The 22,022-nt window shown below is 53.9% G+C and overlaps 2 protein-coding genes across 6 annotated transcripts in view; both read right to left on the bottom strand.

Moving 5' to 3' along the window:
- Positions 1-15,241, bottom strand: part of COL11A2 (collagen type XI alpha 2 chain) — a 30,101-nt gene extending 14,860 nt beyond the window's left edge. Inside the window, exons 1-23 of one of the 3 annotated variants that reach the window (XM_017889273.1) lie at positions 14,925-15,241; positions 12,028-12,177; positions 11,683-11,893; positions 11,067-11,229; positions 9,349-9,540; positions 8,423-8,500; positions 7,714-7,776; positions 6,865-7,044; positions 3,791-3,850; positions 3,644-3,685; positions 3,348-3,410; positions 2,939-3,013; positions 2,407-2,493; positions 2,119-2,175; positions 1,918-1,971; positions 1,761-1,814; positions 1,608-1,661; positions 1,371-1,424; positions 1,127-1,180; positions 1,000-1,044; positions 825-878; positions 355-399; positions 105-158 (exon numbers count right to left, since the gene is read on the bottom strand). In XM_017889273.1, coding sequence (XP_017744762.1) covers positions 105-158; positions 355-399; positions 825-878; positions 1,000-1,044; positions 1,127-1,180; positions 1,371-1,424; positions 1,608-1,661; positions 1,761-1,814; positions 1,918-1,971; positions 2,119-2,175; positions 2,407-2,493; positions 2,939-3,013; positions 3,348-3,410; positions 3,644-3,685; positions 3,791-3,850; positions 6,865-7,044; positions 7,714-7,776; positions 8,423-8,500; positions 9,349-9,540; positions 11,067-11,229; positions 11,683-11,893; positions 12,028-12,177; positions 14,925-15,012 — 1,977 coding nt within the window. In that variant the 5' untranslated portion in view covers positions 15,013-15,241. The remainder of the gene's footprint in view (positions 1-104; positions 159-354; positions 400-824; positions 879-999; positions 1,045-1,126; positions 1,181-1,370; positions 1,425-1,607; positions 1,662-1,760; positions 1,815-1,917; positions 1,972-2,118; positions 2,176-2,406; positions 2,494-2,938; positions 3,014-3,347; positions 3,411-3,643; positions 3,686-3,790; positions 3,851-6,864; positions 7,045-7,713; positions 7,777-8,422; positions 8,501-9,348; positions 9,541-11,066; positions 11,230-11,682; positions 11,894-12,027; positions 12,178-14,924) is intronic. The other 2 variants (XM_017889274.1, XM_017889275.1) reach the window with 2 other exon arrangements.
- Positions 15,242-16,330: 1,089 nt separating this feature from the next.
- The window catches only part of RXRB (retinoid X receptor beta), a 7,461-nt gene continuing 1,769 nt past the window's right edge, over positions 16,331-22,022 (bottom strand). The window contains exons 1-9 of one of the 3 annotated variants that reach the window (XM_017889270.1): positions 21,897-22,022; positions 21,042-21,095; positions 20,490-20,669; positions 19,172-19,341; positions 18,646-18,775; positions 18,309-18,441; positions 18,102-18,205; positions 17,684-17,789; positions 16,331-17,569 (exon numbers count right to left, since the gene is read on the bottom strand). In XM_017889270.1, coding sequence (XP_017744759.1) covers positions 17,422-17,569; positions 17,684-17,789; positions 18,102-18,205; positions 18,309-18,441; positions 18,646-18,775; positions 19,172-19,341; positions 20,490-20,669; positions 21,042-21,095; positions 21,897-21,960 — 1,089 coding nt within the window. In that variant the 5' untranslated portion in view covers positions 21,961-22,022 and the 3' untranslated portion in view covers positions 16,331-17,421. Of the gene's footprint in view, positions 17,570-17,683; positions 17,790-18,101; positions 18,206-18,308; positions 18,442-18,645; positions 18,776-19,171; positions 19,342-20,489; positions 20,670-21,041; positions 21,199-21,896 lie in introns of all 3 variants that reach the window. The other 2 variants (XM_017889268.1, XM_017889269.1) reach the window with 2 other exon arrangements.

Raw genomic sequence — 22,022 nt, 5'->3', positions numbered from 1 at the left:
GGGCCTGAGACCCTTAATTTCCTGTATCCTTCCAGCATCTGACCCATTGTGGAAGCTCAAGGGAAGCCATGAAAATTGGGGAAGGGATTAGGGGCGCCACTCACCTGGGTCCCAGGGGTGCCCTGTTGTCCAGGAGGTCCTGGCTCTCCCTGGGGTCCCTAGAAACAGGTGACCAGGCACAGGTCAGAAGGAGATGGTGACAGAACAAATGTAGAGCATGGAGCTGAGTCCCAGCAGTGACAGCCAAGAGGGCAAGAGCAGGAAGCAGGCAGAGGTCAAAATAGTGGCCAACAGGATGCTGGCAGGGACCTCGGGGGATAAGAATGGGGGCGGGATCTCCCATCCATCACTCACCAAGCTCCCTTTGGGACCCTGGGGACCATCCATGCCTCGGACGCCCTGAAACACAAGACGGGTGTGAGCAGCCTGAAGTGGCCCAGAGGGACCTGTGGTTTTCAGAGGCCCAGCCATTCCCAAGGTTGGGACGGTCAGACCTCCAATCCATCCTGAACCCAAGCAAACACAGCTGGCCCAGGCCTGCAGGGTGTGGGACTGTGGATCTGTGGGCTTGTGGGCATTCGTTTTGTTTTTCTCAAGGATTTATTTCCTATGCCCAAGGGCCCTCGGGGCACCACACCACATGGCCCTCCCTGTGCATGGGGAGTGAAGGCTGAGGCAGGGCAGGGTGGGGCCAGAGCAGGGGGAGCTCACGGGGAATGGGAAGCATGCCGAGAGAGGAGAGAGAGCAGGAAGGCAGCTACAAAGGTGGAGAGTTGGAGAGGTCAAGGGGTCACCTCAGGGTCAGAAGTCAGGGAGTCACTTACAGGAGGTCCAGGAATACCAGGTGGGCCTTTGGGGCCAAGGAGACCTCGAGGTCCCTGCATTCAGGGTGAGGGGAGGAGACAGCATGAATGGATAAAACTGTGTCCCTTTAGTGCCCATGTCCCCCTCCTGGCTTCCCCAGAGCCCCTCCCCCAGCACCAGCCCTTGGACACTCACCGACTCTCCAGGCAGCCCTCGAGGCCCAATCTCCCCATCGTCTCCCTGGAGGAGGAGGACATGGTGAAGCCACCGTGCCTTCTAGACCTCCCCTGCACCCAGCCCCTACACTTACCACTACACTTACCCTCTCTCCATCCTCACCAGGGGGACCAGGAAGGCCCTGGGCACCAGTATCACCCTGCAAAATGGGGGAACTCGTAAGAGGGGCCTCAGAGCCCCCAACACAGGCAGACACTGAACCTCTGCACTTAGCCGACCCATTACGTTCACCGAGCTCCTGCCAAGCCTCCAACCTCCCTTCCCTACCTATCCTCACTCCCACAGAAGATTTATCCCCAATTACAACACACACCCACTAATGTACTCACCCTATGGCCCTTTTCTCCAGGGAGCCCTGGGAGTCCATCAAAACCTCGGTCACCCTAGGAGGAGGAGGGGCAGCCAGAGTGAGGACACGGCCCTGTCCAAGCCCACCCCTCCCTATTGCACCTGAGTTGGGGCACTGATCCTGGGGGAGCCTGGGGAACTAGGCCATCCCCAAGAAACAACTGAGCCCAGGGTGAGCTGAAGGCTACAGGCTTCAGGGAGGGGCCCAAGTCTGCTACCTTCACTCCAGGTTCTCCAGGCATCCCCCGGGCTCCATCAGCACCTGCCCGGCCCTGGGAGAACAAGGGAAGTGTCAGAGCAAGTAGGGGCACAGTCCCCCACACTGCAGGCCCTGTCTCCCCACAACACCCATCCACCCCTGGGGCACTCACCCTTCGTCCAGCTTTGCCAGGAGGGCCTGTGAGTCCCTGAGGTCCTCTGGGGCCCTGGTAAGAGGAGAGATGGGGTAGGGTTAGGAGGCATGGGAGGGGAGTGAGGGAGACTGAGCTGGGGAACAGACATTGGGGTGCAGTGGAGGAGGGTGGTCACCTGAGGTCCTAAGTCTCCAGACTCTCCTTTCAGGCCAGGGCTCCCAGGTTGGCCCTGGGAGAGAGAAGAGAGGACGGTCGTAACGAAGGACACACCCAGCAGTGGCCTCTGAGTGTTCCCCCAAAAGAAGCGCCTCTCCAGAACTATCCACACCACACACACAAATAAAGCATCCTCCACCCAAGCACCCTGCTCACTCACCAAGGGCCCAGGGCGTCCTGTGTATCCCATGGGGCCAGGGGGTCCACGGAGCGCCAGCTAGGGAAGCAGGGTGACAGCAGAGCTGAGGGAGAGGCAGTGGGAACCCCCAGCCCCAGCACCCTCCAAATTCACCCTTCCTCTCCTGATCCTCGTCCACTACCCAGGATTCTCCCCAACCTCCCTGTCAACCCCAAACCAACCCAGGCCTCCCCTGCCCCACATTCACTCCAACCAAACCTTCCAGTGCCCCCTAGAGCCTTCCCTTTCCAGGGAAGCAGCCCCACTCACCCTCGCCTGCTGCAGGATCGCCTGGGCCTGAGCCTCCTGGGCCGCCACCACAGGGCCCTTGTCACCCCCACCACTGCCAAATCGGAACTGAGGGCAAGGAGAGAAGATCCAGATTCTCTTCCAAGAAAGCCATGGGACCCTCCCAGGCAGAGGTTTCCTCCAGCATTTCTGCCACTTGCCCCAGGTTCTGCCCATCCAGCATTTCCCATGGCTTCCAGATAACCACTTAGAGGATTCCAGAAACTCAACTCCTGCCCTCCTCCTCCACTGTTCAGCCTCTGCCTCCAGAAAGACTCTCTTTTGGTTCTAGAGTCCCTGAAATATAGGCTGTTCCGCCCAGTCCTAGAAGACTGGTGTTTTGCTCTAGGTCATCTGACGAGGACCCATCTCCCCCACCCCAAAGACAAATCCCTTTGGAATGATGATCTTTAGAGACTCCTCCATAGCTTTCCTGCCCATCTGGTTCTTGATAACACTACACAATTCCTTGTCTTCCCCATCAGCAGGTTCCAAAACCCAAGCGACAACTCACTGGGAGCATGAGAGATGTGCCAGGAGGACCAGGAGCCCCATCTGATCCAGGGAGCCCTGCTCGGCCAGGAGGGCCCTGGAGTGGGAAGAGAATGCAAAAGATGGGGTGACAGATAAGGGGACATCAAGATCTTAGCATGATTTTGAAATATCCTCTTCAACAGAATAAGTGTAGACTCCTCTAGCTCTTTCCTGAGTCTCCCACCCCCATGGGGAAAACTGAGGGTGAGAAACCAGATTAGTACCCTCCCCAACCAGAGTTTGCCCTCCTTTCTGGTTGCTGGGAAGCACAACCATTCCCTCATTCATTAACAAGCCACCTAACAAGAAATTACTGGGCATGGCAGCCCCTACTTGGATACCACTAGCTCCCCCAAAGCTCCCCCCTCACATAGAGGACACCCCCTTACCCTCTCTCCAGGGTCTCCAACTGGGCCTGGGTTCCCCTGGATGCCAGGGGGACCAATCAATCCCTGAGGAACAAAACAGTAAGGGTCAGGTGTGGGCATTCAGACAGGTGTGGGCACTCAGCCTGTGGCTAAGGAGTGGTCTGTGCAGAAGAGATCTGGGAATCTGGGAAGCGTTGATTGGAGAGATGCTCCAGAGTTCTGAGGAGGAGGCCTGAGCATATGTGGGGAAGGCTCAGATGAGCACATAGCAGGACTTTCTGAGAAAAGCATGGTCACCAGGTCACTGCTAGACTCACCGCAGGGCCTTCTGGGCCAGGAGGCCCCTCCACAAGCATACCCTGTGGAGTCAAAAGTTAAAAGTCAGAGGCGACAGGACCAGCACACCAAACCCCACTCGCTTCTCCTCTTTCCACCACCTCAGCCCTGTGACCAGCATAACTTACAGGTTCCAACACCGCAGGCTCTCCCTTCTCTCCCTTCAGCCCTCGGGGTCCATGGGCAGCCTGAGGGAGACACACATGTAACCCCCAGTGGGGCCCGTGAGCAGCCAGAACACCAGGCCTGCCCCCATCTCAACTCCAACCTTGATTCTTAGATCCTCTCGAGACCACTTCAGCCCTACCCGAAAGCCCCACAGCCCTCCCCTAAAACTCCCTCTTCATATACCTTTCAAGCCTGCCAAGGAGACCTCAGGGTTCCCTGCCCCCCAAACAGTTCCCAGCCCCACCTCAGCAAACACAACCTCTCCATCTCCCTGACGGCCTCTTTCAGGAAGGTCCCCAGACCTTTCTAGTGTGTTGTTGTTGTTGTTGTTGTTGTTGTTGTTGTTGTTGTTTGGTTTTTCGGGTTTTTTTCTTTTTTTTGAGAAGTCTCGCTCTGTCACCCAGGCTGAAGTACAGTGGCGCGATCTCAGCTCACTATAACCTCCGCCTTCCAGGTTCAAGTGATTCTCCTGCCTCAGCCTCCCAAGTAGCTGGGATTACACTGGGATTACAGATGTGCACCACCATGCCCGGCTAATTTTTGTATTTTTATTAGATATGGGGTTTCACCATGTTAGCCAGGCTGGTCTCAAACGCCTGACCTCAGGTGATCCGCCTGCCTTGGCCTCCCAAAGTGCTGGCATTACAGGCATGAGCCACCACACTCAGCCCCTTCCAGGGATTTTAAACCACCCACCTTCCCAAACCCTCTTCTAGAGGACCCTATCCCATCCCCCAAACTCCCTCTGACCCCAGGAATCCCTAGAACCTTAAGAAACCTTCCAGACATTTACCCCAATACATCATAAAAGAATCTCTCTAAGATTGTGGGTAGATTTTTATTTGGGGTAAGAGGAGGGCATGGACCCATATGAGAACCTGATAAAACCTAGGCTGGGTGAGGTGGCTCACGCCCATAATCCCAGTACTTTGGGAGGTGGAGGCACGCAGATCACCTGAGGTCAGGAGTTTGAGACCAGCCTGACCAACATGGTGAAACCCCATCTCTAATAAAAACACAGAATTAGCCAGGCGTGGTGGCACATGCCTGTAATCCCAGCTACTTGGGAAGCTGAGGCAGGAGAATTGTTTGAATCCAGGAGGTGGAGGTTGAAGTGAGCCGAGATCATGCCATTGTACTCCAGCCTAGGCAACAAGAGCAAAACTCCATCTCAAAAAAAAAGAATCTGAAGAAAGCTCTGAGTCTTTCTCCAGAAATGAAAAAGTATATGCTATTATGCACAGAATTTTATTTAGGATGTCAAAGGGTTCACAAGTTTAAATATGCCCCAAAGGTTAAGCATCCATACTCCAAGTAAATTTGGAGGCTGGGCACAGTGACGCATGCCTGTAATCCTAGAACTTTGGGAGGCGGAAACAGGCAGATCATTTGAGGTCAGTAGTTTGAGACCAGCCTGGCCAACACGTGAAACCCCGTCTCTACTAAAAATACAAAAAATAGCCGGGCGTGGTGGCACATGTCTGTAATCCCAGCTACTCGGAAGGCTGAGGCAGGAGGATTGCTTGAACCCAGGAAGCAGAGGTTGCAGTGAGCCAAGATTCTGCCACTGCACTCCAACCTGAGTGACAGAGTGAGACACTGCCTCAAAAAAAAAAAAATTGGAGAGCAGTCCCCACTGAATGCATTGCCCTTCTTCTAGCCCTTAAGTACATTCCAAGCCCACCAGTTCCCTCCCTTGCACACCTCCACTCAGATAACTGTTCCCAACTCTAGGGCCAGAAACAAAATAAGAACAGGGAGAATGGGAGACATTCACCACCACCCCAACTCCCCCCAACAAAGATCTTCAGAATGTCCCTCTCCATCTTCATTCTCATCAAACAGCAATGATCATTTTCAAAACTCTCTGAAATCCCATATCAACCCCAAATACCCAGAGAGCAGCATAAAAGAAAGGCAGCAGAAGCTCAAGGGAGGCAAGAGAGGGGAGGTATGGGATGCAGCAGCACAGTAGAGGAGGCAGCCAGAACTGCAAGGCAGGCAGAAGATGGAGTAGACAGGAAGCAGTCCCACTGACAGGGAATACTGGAAGATATGAGAACAACTAAGGAACACAAAACAAAATGACAAACATGTGGAAGCAAGAATGATGCCAGAGCCGAGGAAAATTAAACATGGCCAACATGGCTAGAAAACAAACTGGACAAACAGGAAGTGGCTGAACAGACAGGAAGCAGCCAAAGACAGAGGATCCAGGAAGTAAACCTTCAACAACAACATGGCTACCGTGACCCAGAGAGAAAAGAAGGGCACAAAACAGGTAGAATGTGACTCCTGCAAAGGGAATCATGACAGTGAAGGGTAATTCCTCCAGAAAACACAAACATCAAGGCTAGGACACACAGGAAGTAGCCATGAGAAATATTGAGGCCCACAATGGAAACTTTATGATTTAGATGACCTGAGACATACAGGAAGTGGCTTATTGTCAAAGGGAATTGTCACAAGATAGCATGAAAAACTAGAGCCAGAACAGAAATAATAAATCCCTTGCAGTCCAACCTGACACAGTTACCAAGATGGATGCCACAGCTGGAGAAGGCAGGAAGGGACAGATAATAAGTGGCCTGTAGGTTAACAAAAAGGTGACATAGGAAGTTAGATCGTTCGGTAGAAACATAAACAAAAAAATTGTTTCACCAAGAAGAAATGATAGAGAAACACTGAAAATGGACACTAGGTAGTAGTTTATTGACCAAAAGCTTTATGAAATCCAGTTTCAGTTAGACAGGAAATGATAAAGAAAGACAGGAAGTGGCTACATATTTTTTATTTAAATTCCCGATTGCCCTGAGCAAAAGTATCCACAAGAGTCACAAGGTAAGACATTTGGCAAGGGAAGGCAGGTAGTAATCTTTTCAAGCAACGTATATATCATATGTGAACAGAAAATGACAAGTCACAGGGATGGGAAGTTGCTCACAGCCAACAGCCAAGGATCAAAACCAACAAGAAGCAATTCTTGTAGCTCCCACTGGTGGTCAAGAATGAAAGAGAAGCTCCTTTCACTTACGGCTCCTGAGTGGACTGTCTCCGCAGAGAGGGCAGGGCCAAGCTCTGTCTCCTCACGATAATCATCCCCATAGCCATAGGTGTAATCGTAGGGCCCTTCAGGAGGGTCTGTGCCACCCTCCCCATATTCCTCTGCCTGGAACCTGTCGGCTGTGGGGGGGACCTGGAGATCTGTCCGCTCCTTCCCAGGGATGGGGAGGGAGAGGAGTAGATGGGGATGTTAGGGCTGAGAGGAGGCTTACCCTGGACCCCAGGGTGTGACAACTTCTAGCCCAAAGGATTCTGAGGTTAATCAGAACTGGAGTTTTTCTCCCAAGAAGAGCCATGGGAGTGGTTGTATACAAATGGAAGGGCCATCAAAGGCTGAAAATGGGGAGAGATGTCCAGAAAGTGGGTCCAGTGGGAAGAAGTGGTGGATAAAATGAAGGGTGGCCGGAGGGCTAGATGCAGAGTGGACAGTCCATGAACACAATGACAGACAAAGTAGTCCAGGAATGACCAGAGAGATAGGGAAGACAAACGGTGACAACATTGGACAGAAAGTGGCTCCTAGAAACAGAAATAGGACATAGAAAGTAAGACCATTAGACACCAACATGGAGACGAGGTCACTCTGGAATCAAAGAATCATGGAAGGAGGCCTGGATACTGAAGGGAACTGGCTGGACTAAGAGAGACAAGCAGACCCACAGAACTATAGAGTGACCCAAAGACAGAGGCCATCAATGGAAATGAGGAAGAACCCTCCGGCCAGAGGAGGGGCTGGTCCATCAAGATGTCAGGGGCCGAGGGGAGTGAGTCACAGGTGCCCATTTCCCCCAGCTAGGGTGAGAGTGGGGCATAAAGTTACCTCCTTAAGGGGTGGCAAGGGGCTTGACTCCAGGATTTCTTCCTCTTCACCTGGGGTGGGGTCCTGACCCCAAAGAGAGAAGGAGAAGAGTAGCACAGGGTGGGAAGGAAGGAGAAAGGTTAGCAGAAGGGTGGCAAAGCAGCACCCGTCCCCCAAGGGCAGGGTCTGTCTGTGCTGGGGGATGGGGAAATCTCAGATCTTGCAGCCCCTTTGGAGGGGGATAGTCTGGGGAGAGTGAACCTACAAGGTCATAGAGGTTTGGGGGCAGAGATCTGGATGCCCCGGCTCTACCTGCCGGTAACCGCTGCCTCTGGTCCTGGGGGGGGGGCCAGGCAGTGGGGGAAGCTGCCCTCCGAGCTGGGTGTCGGGAAGGGGGAGGCTGGCCCCGTGCTGGGCCAAAGCCTGCAGTTGGAGAGGGCCTCTGGTCTGGTGAGGGGGACGCCTGCCGGGCCGCTGACTGCTTGGCAGGTGGGGTAGGCTTTCGGGGAGGGGTCCGACGCCCCCTAGGGGAAGGGGGAGGCTTGTGGTGGGGGGTCCCAGGGTGCTGCAGCAGAGAGACAGGGAGGGGACAGGGAGTAAGTAAATCCCCATCATCTAAACACACTGTGCCTCTTCCCACAGCATGGGGGAGGGGAGGAAGGTGTTCTAGGAGATGATTGCTAGGGGTGCTAGGAGAAAGGGAAGAAATGAAGGGGTCCCTTGAGTTTACCTGATAATCAGGGGTTGTCCCCGTAGTCATCACATCATAATACGGGGGCTCGTAGTCATAGTAGAGAGACTCAGTGGGCTGGGATTGGGGGGTGGGCATAGACAGGAAGGGGATGAGGTAATTGGAAGGTGTGGGGTGAAGGGCAGGAGAGGGAGATAAAAAGATGGTGTGGGTGTTGGGAAACGGGGGAGGTGTGGAGTTGGGAAACAGAGTTGAAGATGAAAGGAGAGGTTGAGAGTCAGGAGGGAGGTGGGGGGAGGTGAAACAGAGAGAAGGGGTTCCACATGTGAGGCAGAAGCAGACATGATTAAGAGATTGACCCTCTGCTCTTCAGTCCACTGACCCCAGAGCCTATCTGTATTCTAACTGTCCAGTCGCCACCTAACCCAGGCTCCCTTCCCTTCCCTTCCCCCACCACCTCACCTCCCCTTTTCCTGCCCCTCCAGGTAGGTGGGGGCCAGAGACCAGGCTCCCCACCCCCACAATTCTGCAGACCCACCCCTACTTTGACATTCCCTTCATCCCCACTCCTTCCCATTCCTCCTCCTTGGTCTCACCATCCTAACTGCTTTCTCCTGGCTTCAGTCCCCTCTACGCTGCTCTCCTACCTGCCTCCCCAGCTCTCACCATGCCCCCACTGTCTCCCAATCTCTTAATTCAAGGAAGGAAGGGAAAACCCAGGGACACAGTTCCAGGAAGACCTGGTAGAGGAGACGCAGAGCAGGGAACACAGCTCCCAGCCACGAATTCTTCATAACAACTCTTTTATTTTAGATGAAAATAAAAGGCTGATGAATGAGGACTAGGAAGAGGGGGTGATGAGAATAGGAAGATGAGGGTGGGGAGGACAACTAAGGAGGAGAGATGCCTGGGTGTCTTCCCTCTCTGGGGTGTGCTGCACTTGGGGGTTCTCCTGGCTCCCTCACCTGGCGCTGGGGTTCCTGATTTTGTGGCCTATGAAGTCTTGATGGTTGCTGCTCTGGAGATCTCTGGGCTCTGTGAGGCTGTTGGTTTTGGGGTCTTTCCCTCTGGCCCCCCTCGCATTCCAGCTCCTTCTGTTCACACGATTCATAGGCTGCTTGGACCCCTGGGACAATGGCCAACTCCTGGACATCACCCTGCAAAGATATGAGAGAGATGGAGCAGAGAGATTCAGAGAGAGGCAGAGGGTATCATCCAGGAGAAAGGGCAGGAGGCCAATCCTAGGCAAAACCCTATGACGGGAGAAGGTCACTGTCAGTCCTCCATATGCACAGCCCTTTTCAGTTTTCAAGGGATCTCATGGGACCTTCATAACAACCAGGAAAGTTAGCAGAACAAGGATCTTTCTTTCTACCAATTTTTCAGATACATTCCATTCAGAAAAGCCCAAAAAGGCAGTGACTGCCCCAAGGTCACCCAGAATGGTAGAATCAGGACCAGATCCCAGGCCTTCCAGAATTATTTGCCTCCCCTCTGCCCTTTGTAGCAATGCATGAGCCCTTTCACAGTGGCTTCCAGAGACAGGGCTCAGCCTTAGATGCCTTGGTCTTTCAATGGCAGTGATGACGAGAATTCTGTGGACCTCTAGAAATGGAGTGGGGAGAACCCATTTCTGAGTTCCAATGGCATTTACCCACACATGGTGCTTAGCATACTCTCCACTGCACCATAATTTAGGGGATGTTGTCTCTTTTCCAGAGCCCACCTGAGAGCTCTTGGGGGTGATAGAGACTTTATATTCTTCTTCTTTGTTCTCCTTGGCCAGCAGGTATTCAGAAAATGTTGACTGGCTTGGAGGGTGAATGGAGGGATGGATGAATGGATAGATGAGTGGATGGGTGGCTAGGGGCTTACATACATCAATGAGTGGGAGCACTGATAAATAGCAAATGAATAAATGTATGTATGGGAGGGTAGACTGATAGGCAGATGAACAGGGGTTACAGAGTAGATGGAAGCAAATGGGTGAATAGGTAGATGGGTGAACTTATGTGGGTGAATGAATAGTCAGATGGGAAATAAGTGGGTGAGGAGATGGGTGCATGAGTGTATTGAAGGAGGGAGTGGTTGAGTTGGTAGAAGGATAATGGACAGATGGGTGGCTGAAGGGATGCATGCATCCTTGTATGCATGGGGAGATGGGGAGGGCGGGTGGGTGGGTGAGTGAATAGCTGGATGGAGGAGTTGAAGAGGATAGATGGATGGAAGCATAGATGGGTGGTTTGAAGGGAAGAGTGGTTAAGCAGGGGAGGATGGACAGGTGGGTGGATATAAGCCTTCATGCATAAGTAGGTGGGTGTGTGATGCATAGATGAGTAAATGGATGGGGGAGTGGGTGGTGGATGTATGCCTAGGTTGTCCAGCGAGTGAGTGAATGGATGGGTGGGTGAGGAGAGAGAGGGGTTGAAGGGATGGATGGATGAAGGAACTGATGAAGACTGAGGGACAGAGTAAGTGGCTGTGGACAGTACTGCTATATAGGTAGGCATCTAGTTCTCCTGCAGAGAATAGTAGCCCTGAAGATATAAAATGGAAATGAAAATTCACAAGAAAAAAAAAAATGAAGGCCTAGGGAATAGGAAGATGACATGCTGGGGCCAGAGGGGAGTGGGCACAACACAGGGGACCAGAAGTCAATCCTGCCTCTGATTGCTCTGGTTACCTCAAAGACTTCTTCATCCAGGATACGGGCACCAAAGATTATCACTCCATGGGTGTCCAATACTGGACGAGCACTTCGTGGGAGTGGCCGGGTGACTCGCTTCTTGCAGTCAACAATGAGGGTGACAGACTGGCCCTTCACAGCCACAGCCACACGGTGCCACCTGGACATGGGGGGAGAGGTTCAAGTGAACTGTTGGCTGACTGAAGTGGGGGAGTCAACATGGTTGGAAAGCAGTGATGAGAGTTGAAGCGAATGGTGATAAGAGCAGTAATAACAAAAGCTGCCGTTTATTGAGTGTTTACAGTGCACCAGGCACCATGCCATCACTTTCTTATTTGTGCCAATTCTATTTCATGTCCATTTTACAGATGTAGAAAGTGAGGCTCAAAAACTTTAAGTAACTTGCCCAAGGTACAGGCAAGTTCAACATGCAGAGAAGGCTGCACACTCTAAAGCCCAAACTCTGGACTAGAAGTGACTGAAGTTTGGGCAGTGGGTAGGTGTGTTGTGGCCCAAAGAGTCTGAAGGGTTTCACAGTTTAGAGTGTAGGAGTTCCGGGGCACTTCCTCCTCAAAGTGTGGGCCAAGCAGACCAGAGGAGCAAACAAACTTACTTGCCATCTGCTAGGCTGAGGCCTCGGAAGACTGGCTGAGCAGGAGGTTGAGGCCGCCCAGTCTGGTCCACATACAGGAAGCGGACAGGTCGGCCCAGCTCCAGGCCCAGCTGTTGGACACCCTGGGCACTGTAGAGAGTCAGGAGGGGAGCTTGGAGACTAGGGCGAGTCCGGACAACAGTCAGCAGAGAGAAATCTTTGGGAAATCCTCCTAGTATCCAAGAGAGATACACACAGAGTGAGGGGCAAAGGGAGCCGCCACAACCCCTTTCCTCCTGGTGTCTGATCCTAGGCCCCATCCCATTACCTCCCCCAGGCCTCCCTACCCCACCACGTCACCCATACCTGGGAAAAGCTGGCGAGTGGGTGCACTGAGCTGGGCAGGTCGTGCTACTCGGTAGGCCACATCAGCTGGACAGATGCCTTTCGTTCTCTGGACACCATCAGGGAGGGAGGGGAACCTCAGAGCCCGGAGCACATCCACAGGGGGTGCACCTGGGAGAGTCCATGACTATCAGGAGAAGGGACATGCCCTCAGGAGGGCATAAATAGGGGACATTTGGGATCTAGAACTCAGCTTTCCAGGGCTCAAACTCCCTGCAAGGGAAAGGTCACCTCACCCTCACTTGCTTCTGAACAGTGCCTGAATGGACGGGAAATGCAAAGGTACCTGGAGGCAGGGCAGCATCAGCTGGCATTCATCCCCATGACACTCCTGCCCCTCTCTCTCCTAGCATCTGCCTCTCTTACGCTGTCCCTTTGTCTTTTAGCCTATGAATCCGTCTCTCTCTGTGCTCTCTGAACATCTGTCTCAACTCTCCATCTGTCTCCTGTCTCTCTCACTCTCTTACTCTCTCTGTCTCATTATGTTGGTCTTTTTGTCTCTGTCTCTTCTGTTTCCTCCGTTTCTCTCATATTCTGTCCATCTTTTTCTCTCCCTCCCTCTCACTCTCTTTCCATATCTCTCACTCTCTGGGTCTCTGGCATCTGTCCCGTCTCCAGCACAAACAACATCTGGGCAATCGATCATCCTGGGCACAGGAGGTGCAGGGGGGCCACGAGGAAGAGATCAGAGAGGCAGCTCTATGAGAGGGGCTTTGAGCAGCTACAGATCCCAGGTTTGGGGGATGGGGTGGCAACAACCCTGACCATGCTGAGGAAAAAGATACAAGACAGCTCTCCCAGGAGTCTGTGCCTCCTGGTTTAGGAGATGAGTTGGGGAGGGGTGGAGGAATGGGGGGCGGGGGCTGAAGCTGCCACGCAGAGCCGGAACAAGTCCAGGGCCCCGAGCCACACATCTGTGGATCCCATCAGAGTGCTTGCCCAGAACCCAGGCAAGCTCCCCACACCTGGAACCTCAATCCTGTCTCACCCCCATCACCAACCCCACCACCTGGGACCCAAAGATTCAAGACCCAGCCCACCAGTCCATCTACCTAGAACTCAGCTTCCTAGGGCTCAGACTCCCTGGAAAACAAAAGATCACCTCGACCTCACTTGCTCCTCTGTATACATACTCTTCACACCATCAGCTACAGATTGGAAAAATCCCAAAGAGAGTTCCAGCAAAACTTTCATAGAAGTGTGGGGCAGGGCAGAGGCCAGAGCAATCAGGAGAGCAGAGCTGGGTGGGGTGGTTGAGGTGGGGCAGGCAGGCAGAGAAAAGGCCCTTTGAGTCCAGGAGCCGGGAAACCACGGCCTTCCCCCCCAACCCCCGCCTAAGCCTGGCCCCCGCGCGTGTGGCAGCTCCGCAAACACCAACACACAAGGGCTGCTTTGAGAGACGAAGGGTGAGTGAGACAGAGACACAGAGACTCACAGAGACCCCAGGCCAAGGAGACCTTGGAGGCCCCTACCCTCCACCAAACCCCAGGGGAGTACAATTCGATCATATAGACGACCTACCCACAGGTCCGCCCACCATCTTCTCACACCAGGCCACATACTTGCCCCACTGTCTCCAGCCTAATCTGTCCCACAGGCTCCCCATTGGTAGCCCCATCACCCTCCACCACTCTACCTCTGGCCCCCCAGATGCCTTATTCTCTAACCTTAAGAATTCCACAGTAACTCATTTCCCTAAAGTCCCATCTCTACCGACTCAGCTCCTGAAATAAGAAACAGTCATCTTAGCCATCCTCCTGCCTCCATGCCAGAGGATCCCTCTTCCCCCTAAGAAAGACTCCTAGACCCTACAGGCACCATACGCCTCAATGTCCTGGCTCTGGGCCTCACTGTCCTCACATCTTGGAAGTTCTTCCTTCTGAAATCTAATCTAAATCCTTTATGCTGCCATTCTGACCATTTTCTCTCTAAAGCAGAGAAGTCAAGTTAAATACAAATTTATAGTCAAGTTAATAGTCAAGTTAAATACAAATCAGCCCTCAGTGTCTCCAGAAATAGTGGGCTTTTTCCAGCCTGCTGAGGGTTTGATGCTCACAGCCCCCTCCTCCCTGACATCAAATCCCCTTTCCTAGAAGCCAGGAATTCTGGGTCCTGGGAAAAAGAAGGAAAAGATCAAGGTTGTGGACACCAGGGTCCCAGGGGAGCCTGGCTGGCCACAGGGAGGAGGGGCTAGGCAGGAATGCAAAGAGTTGGCTCTGGCCTCAGACACCTGATCCTGGCCTGTCCGGCGGGCCGTCCTGTTGGCAGCCAGCCCCAGTGCTCCCCAGAGCCAGCTGCGTGGCAGCATTGAGGGCACAGGGAGGGGGAGGGGGTCCCTGTCCAGGAGGCCAATGAGACAGGTAGTCAAGGCACCCTTTCTTTCTGGGCTTACTGGGCTCTGCTCTGAATCACAGGTGCTCACCCCTTATCCCAGAGATAGCAACAGAAAGGCCGGAAGACACACACGCCTCACCCATCGACATTGGCATCTACCACCCCCACACCAGCAATGACTGGACCCGGCTGGCCCTGGTCATCTTTAGCTCTGGCCATCTTCAGCTCTGGCCATCTTCAGCTCTTCCCAAGGACCCAAGACAAGCATCCATCCCCATTCAGGGCTCTCTAAAGTGGTCCTCCACCTTTCAGCCCTACCTGCCCTCCCCCAGTCACTTCAAGGAGAAAGAGATCCCTACCCTGAATCCAAGGAACACAGGTGTCCTGCCCTCCAGCCTGGACCCTTGAAGCCCCAAATCTCCTTGTTAGACTCAGACGCTCCTGCCCCAGGTATCAGCTGTCCCCTTCCCAGAGACACTCGGAGCTCCAGACTCCGAGGATTCAGGCATCAGGACTCCTCTTACCTGCCCAGCCTGGGGCCGCGCTCAGCCCCAGCACCAGAGGTAGGAGTAGGGGGAGGAGGAGGCAATGGCAGCGGCTGCACCGCTCCATGGCTGAGAAACCAGAACGCGGGGTCCCAAGGACCCAGGTCGGCCTGAGACGCTGGATGCTCTGAGGCTGACAGAAGACAGGGAGCAGACTATGAGCCTCAGACGCTGGGGTCCCAGGGAGGTCAGAGGCTGCGGGCAGCGACAGCTGTCAGCGGCCCAGCTCCATGCAGCAAGGCGCCGTCGGGGCTCCCGGCACTGCTCCCTCCTCGGTGGCTGCCGCTTCTGTGTGTCCCCGGCCACCCTGGCGCCCAGAGCCCCCACCTCGCCCCCGCCCCCGGCCCGGCCCCTGCCTCCAGCCGCCCGCCCACAGCCACCGAGGGGAAACCCCACCCTCAGTCTCCACCTGGGGAGGGAGGCAAGAACCCTCCCTCTCTCTGGCTGTCTCCTGCTCCTTGTAGATCTCAATGGCCTGTACCCTAAGATTCTCTTTTCGGGAACCCCAATATCTTCCTTAGCCCCTTCCTTTTCTAGGACCCAAACGTCCAATCACACACACCCACTCCCATTCCCTCCCTCTTGGGGGACCAGAGCCCCCTTTCAGCAGAGGCCTGGGTGGGATTTAGGGCACAGTGGGAGGGAAGAGGCGGGCCTGGGGGGTCGCAGTCCCCACCCCACCCATAATCAGGTCTCCATAATTACTTCCCTCACCCCGCCCCGTGTAATTACAGAGCGGGCCAGGGCGGGGGTATTTATAGACAAGGCTATAGATAGCGACGAACTGGGGCGGGGGATGTATGGGGAGGTGTTCTACTGGAACCCACCGACAAACACAGGATAGTCACGTCCAAGGAGATGCACATGGGGGACGCGGTAAGGGAGTCCCAGAGCCCAGGTAGAGGGGCAGCAGTGGTAAGATGAGCGAGCAGTCGACTCTGGTTGGAAGAGTCCAGGGAAATGGGGTCACTCAGGGACGTGGGCCGCCTCCGGGCGGGCAACGCCTGAGAAGCCCGCAGCGCTTAGCGCCCAGTGCGCCCCCACGGGCAGGCACGGCGCCGGGTCTGCCCGGAGCCCGCAGCGCGGCCGGAGGGAAGGCCGGAGCGAGCCGAGGCGCCGCCGCCCGCTGGTGCGGAGAGGGCACGAGCGAACAAGGCGCCTTTGAGAATCCACCGCCCCCCTTCCTCCTCCGGCCGGCCCCGCCCCTAGCCTGGCACACCCTCTCCCCCCTCCCCGACAAAGCTTGCCTTGTGTCCCCCACCCTGCGTCCACCTCTTGGGCCCCAGGGAACCTCGGTGGCGGCGTCCAGGGATCGCGTCCGGAGCTCCCAACCGGATACCCCCCCAAGCCTGAAACGGCGCTGCCCATCCTCATAGTCACCTCAGTCCAGAAAAACAGCGATTTTAATTTGAAAGCGATTTTATGTATGAGTGAGAGGGGAAAGGAGCCCCAAAGAGAAAGGACGCAGGGCAAAAATCATGCAGCCCCAGCACCCCACCTCTGCGGGCTGGCCACCTCCCCTCAATTCTCAGGCCAGGATCCTGTGTCCCCAGCCTATGCTATGTGCCCAGGGCCGGAGGAGAGCTGTGAAGGGAAGGCCTCCGGGACTACACTCACGAAAACATCCCCTGTGGGGGCCCTGTCCTCACAGCCCAGGCCCTTCCCCAAGTTAGACAGGAAGAGATGGAGAGGGGGGAAAGCTGGGAAGGCTAGTGCTTGAAGAGCCCTAGGGACACGCCATTTCAGGGCCCTGCCTTTCCCAAACACCCACCTCCACCACTGGCATTTCTTAGTCAACCTGGGAAAGTACAGTACTTCTTTGAGTCTAACTGCAAGTCTCTATCCTCAGAGGAAATTAAAAATAGCAGATCGGTTCATACATCTCCACCAGCCCCTTCACCACCACCACCTTTTTTATATCTCAGTCTGACTGCAGAAGGAGGTGAAGTGTAAAAAGAGACTCTGGACAGTAACAGGGCCCCTCCCTCTTCCAGAGAGGGCCCCATCTGCCAGATTTGAGAAGAGGAAGGCCTGTCAGGCCCTACTCCCATGTCTATCAGTTTGGGGGGCCTGCCCCCCAATATCCACCTCTGGGGGAGTTCCCCATTTCCACTCTTCAGATGGGAAGCAAAATGAGGCAAGATGAGAAGGAAGCAAGGTCCTGGAGGCAGGGCCAGTGCTTTGTGCTGGGGGAAGGACAGAGGGTGAGAAATCACCCCAAATCACGGGAGACCCCGACAAATTCAGAGACTCAAGGCCACTGAAGGGAGACAACCAGTCCTCACGGGGATCTGGGGTCCCTTCCAACTTGGGATATCAAGCAGATCCCTTGGAGGGTTTATGTTCTTGGTTCTGCCCTGTACTTCTCACCCCATCAAGGTTCTGGGAACATGGCCCCCCACCCTGCCCCAGGGCTTGGAGTCCCTCTCGGATGTGTGCTCCTCCGGTGTGAGAAGCACCATGTCGGGGTCTGAGCTCAGGCCAGTTGATGGGGAGCCTCAAGCATCTCCATGAGGAAGGTATCAATGGGGGTGTCACCAATGAGCTTGAAGAAAAACAGATGCTCTAGACACTTAAGGCCGATGGACCGGAGGGCAGGAAGACGTAGCAGCAGCTTGGCAAACCTGGAGTGGAGGTGGGAGAGGGGGATTGAGAGCTGGAAGCACACGGGCCCTGAACACATCCACATAGCACTCCCCACTCCCAAGGGAGCCTCAGTGCCCCCAGCCCCATCTCACCGTCCCTGCTGCTCAGGGTACTTCTGTTTGCAGTAGGTCTCCAGTGATGCATACACTTTCTCCCGCAGGACCTCCACCTCACTAGGGTTGGAGAGCCCCTTGGCATCTGGGATGGCAGGGAAGAGAGGAGGAAGAGAAATGAAGGCAAACCAAATCAGGATAGCCGTGTGGATGTCAGTCACAGGATGCCCCTTTCGGGCTGCATTTGCTTGCCCTTTACCAGAGGCCTGGCAAGGGAAGCAGGGCCCACTGGGTTTGTGGGATGGATCCGTGGATGTGGGTTTTTCCTTGGCCAGTTGGGAGATTTCCAGGTTGAGGGTCTTACTGAGGGGGATAGCTGGGTAACTTAGGAGTCTCGGAGAAGAGGAGGCTCCAAGGTTGCCTTGGCCTTGAGAGACAAAGGTAATCCTCCTCTTACCTGGATTAAACAGAATGATTGCCCTCAGGCAGCCAAGCTCTGTCTTGTCCATCCTCATGTCTCGCATTTTGGACACTAGCTCTGTCAGCACCCTGGAGAGGGACCTGCAGGTCACTCAAAGGTCACAGCTCAGCCAGCCTTGGACACGGACCAGCCTATAGCCCCACCCCCTCTATCTACATGCCAGCCTAGCCGAGGGCCACTGACCGATCAAAGATGGCTCCTACTCCTGCCGAATGGGCTGAGTTGCGGTGCACGTGAAGACCTGTGGCAAGGAGGATGCCATCTCGAACGTCAATGGATCGGTGGGAGAAGGAGGCAATGAGGAGCTCATTCCAGCCTGGGTGGGGCAGCAAGGGTCAGGAGCCAGAAATCAGGCCAAGGGATTCAAAGCACATCAGTGGAAGAGAAGGAAAAAAGAGGTGGCAAGGTCAGCAAGTTTGGCTCCCTGAGTACACAAGGTAAGGCCACTGGGGTCACTAAAGGTTGGGAAGTCAAAGAGGGGTCAAATGTCAAGAGGTCAAAGGGATCCAAGGTCACTGACCTGCCCGCAGCAATATGACCTGATCATCCAGAGGCAAGGAGGAAAAGTGTGGGATCCTCTTCGCCCACTCAACAAGCGTGAATAGCTGTTTGTCAGCTGCCTGACAGATGTTAGTCACGGGGTCATTTGGCTGCAGGGGACAGGGGTAAGAGTTATGGAAGATTTTGAGATACGCTGGGAGCCCCTTGTAAGAGGCTTTTGACAACCCCTTCTTACATACAGTCTTCCTGTGAGCCCCATCCAAACCAATCCCTGTAAGTCAGGCTTCTCTTCTGGCATTCGTGCAAACAATTATTTATTTGGGACATGCCTGTGGTTCTGCCAGTGGGTTGTTTGGGGATTGGAGACAGAAGGAGCTATCACATCCACCTCAGAGGTTTGAAAGACCTTGTTTGGCAGCACTTCCAGTCCCAAGTAGTGTTAGGAAGGTTATGAGGGGAAAGAAGGGGGAGGGGATATAGAACAGACCTAGACTGCCTCCCCCAACCCCTATCACCAAGGAGAGTGGATTGACCCCAACACTCACACTGCTGCCGCTACCCCCGGTTCCCCCAGGACCCTCAACGCCCTGGTCACTCTTCTGCTCCACAGCAAGCTCTGCCTCCAGGATCCTGTCCACAGGCATCTCCTCGGGGCTCCCCAGCCCCTCCCCATCCCCATCCTTGTCTTTTCCCCGCTGACGCTCCTCCTGTACCGCTGCAGGGGGAAGGGGGAGAGAAAAAATGGAAAGTCAGCAGCCATCCATGAAGGGGTTCCACAAATACCCTTACGGCCTCATCAGGATCTCATGGCCCTTGGGAGATATTTATAGGAATGGGGAAGTCACTAGAAAGGGTGGACTGGGGGCAGCCCTGAAGCAAGGGTTATAAAAGGGCAGATAAGTCAGTCTGGAAAGGTGAGGTAGGTAAAAGAATTAGGGAGGAATTTAAATGGAGAGCCTACTACATGGCTAAAAAACATGCCAAGATTTCACCTGAGAAAGCTGATAGAAAAAAAAATTTTTTTTAATAAAATATGCCAAGAAACATGCTAAGCACATTTTAACATTTATTCAATTATCATAATGACACTGGAAGCATTTATTCTCATTTTTAAAGATGAAGAACTTGGGATTCAAAGAGATTAGTTTGCTTAAATTCATATACTACATAGCAGGTCATACAACTTAATCTAAGTGTGTCTGAGTACAAATCTTGTGCTCTTCTTATTCAACAAATAGGCAGTGAAAGGAGCACTGGCCTAGGTCTTCAGAGATGTGGGTTCTGATCCCAAACCTGCCTGCCACTCCTTTGTTGCATGACCTTGGGAGAGCCAAGCCTCAGGCTCATCTTCTCTAAAGTGGGCATTTTGACCAAGATGTACTCTAAAGGGTCTCTCAGAATCCTAGGAATCTGACTTAAGAAGATAAGATGGAGAAGGAAGGGAAGCCCTGAGGTCTTCAGTAAAGTCTGTAAGCTTAAGAGTGTCAGACTCCCAGGAGTTAGAGGAAAGATCACAGATAACAGGAAACAGAGACCAGAGAAGGTCCGTGGAATGAAAGAGAGGAGGAACTACTTAGGTTAGAAATGGGGAGACAGCCCATCATGGGTAAGGAAAAGTTATTCTATCCTAGGACCAGTCTAGGGAGGGGTCATAGGTGCAGGCCACAGAGACCTAATCATTAAGAGGGAAACTCAAGGGCCAGAACAGGCTAGTACGGAGGAGAGCTGCAAAGGGAGAGAGAAATCAAATATCGCCCTCTAGAGGAGAGAGAACAGTCCAGCCTTCCAGAGACGTACACAGTCTAAGTGGGATAGGGGAGAAGGGTATGTGGTCTAAGACACCTGGGTAGGGCAGGTCCTTACCCTCCCTCTTCATGCCAGTGGCCAGGCACTTCTGATAGCGGCAGTACTGACAGCGGTTCCGCTGGCGCTTGTCCACTGTGCAGTCTTTGTTGTCCCGGCAAGAGTATGTAAGGTCCTTGCGGATGGTGCGTTTGAAGAAGCCCTTGCAACCCTCACAGCTGTAAACCCCGTAGTGTTTGCCTACAGGGAAACGGGAGGAGCAATAAGAAGGTTGCATGGAGACAGCTTCACCATTTAGTCTCTTTCCAATCTCCCCCTAGCAAAACTTAAAAGTTTAAGTCCTCTCCGTTTGCCAAATACAGAGAGAGGGAACCAGGAGCTGAGTGACGATCCAGTCCCAGTCTCCCCACTGTTCAGAAACCCTACACGCACTCCCTTTTCCCTCTGACCTTCCCCCCAATCGCATCCTACATCTCAGCTTCAGCTTCTTTACTCTCATCAGGCCTCCCCGAGGTCACTTGCTCTGACCAAACCCCATAAGCCCTGGGAATCCCACAGGTGATGATACATGGCCCAGACTCTCCCTCTCTGTTCATCCTCTGAGCCCCATACCTGAGCTTCTGTCCCCGCAGATTGCACATAGCCGTTTGCCAGCCCCAGGGCCACCTGGAGGGGGTGGACAGTGCAGGCCCCGGACCCCTAAGACTGGTGGCTTCACATCTTCAGGGGGGCCAGACCCACCCCCAGGGAGTGACACTGTTGAGTTAATCTGGGATGGGGGAAATAGGGAAGTCATAGGAAGACTTGTTGGGAAGGAGAATCTCACAGAAGTGATGGAAATCATTCCCTACCACTAAGCAAGGCCCTGCAGTGCACATTCCAGAGGGCGTCATTTACACTGCAGTCTATGTGAAGGGCCATCCCTGGAGCACAACCCCAAAGAGAATAAACAGGCCCCCCGAAATTGTGCAACACAGTGACCCTGAAGGGCAGGTGTCTTGGGAAAGCAGATGGGACCAAAAGGGCAGAAAATCACTGATAGATGAAAAGGACATCAAGAATATCAGAATTAGCTGGGCGCAGTGGTAGGCACCTGTAATCCCAGATAGTCAGGAGGCTGAGGCAAGAGAATCGCTTGAACCCAGGAGGCAGAGGTTGCAGTGAGCCGAGATCGTGCCACTGCACTCCAGCCTGGGCAACAGAGCAAGACTCCATCTCAAAAAAAAAAAAAAAAAACCACACACACACAAAAACAAAGAATATTAGGGTTCTTTTAGGGGAGGAAGCATGCACTGAAAGATCAGTCACCTCAGGAAAGGCAAGGGGTCTCACAAAGACCACAGGCCTGACAAGATTAGAGAACTGGAAGGTCAATGGGCCATGGGGAAGTTCACATACGGATCCTCGGTTACAAGGAAAACAAGAAAACGAAAGTGGCCAGGCAGTAAGTTGGTCACAACCTCTCACCTGGGGGCTGCTGACAGGCCCGGAGAATCCTGGGGAGCTGGAGGGGCAGACCAGGGGACCCCATGGAAGAACTGATGACTGGAAAGGGAGAGCCCAGTGGGGGGGGTGGCTTCGGGGGTGGGGGTG

Source organism: Rhinopithecus bieti, unplaced genomic scaffold (assembly GCF_001698545.2).
Source record: "Rhinopithecus bieti isolate Rb0 unplaced genomic scaffold, ASM169854v2 scaffold_19200, whole genome shotgun sequence".
Taxonomy (NCBI): domain Eukaryota; kingdom Metazoa; phylum Chordata; class Mammalia; order Primates; family Cercopithecidae; genus Rhinopithecus; species Rhinopithecus bieti.
The sequence above is the reverse complement of the archived record's forward strand: the minus strand, read 5'-3'. Positions and strand labels throughout refer to the sequence as shown.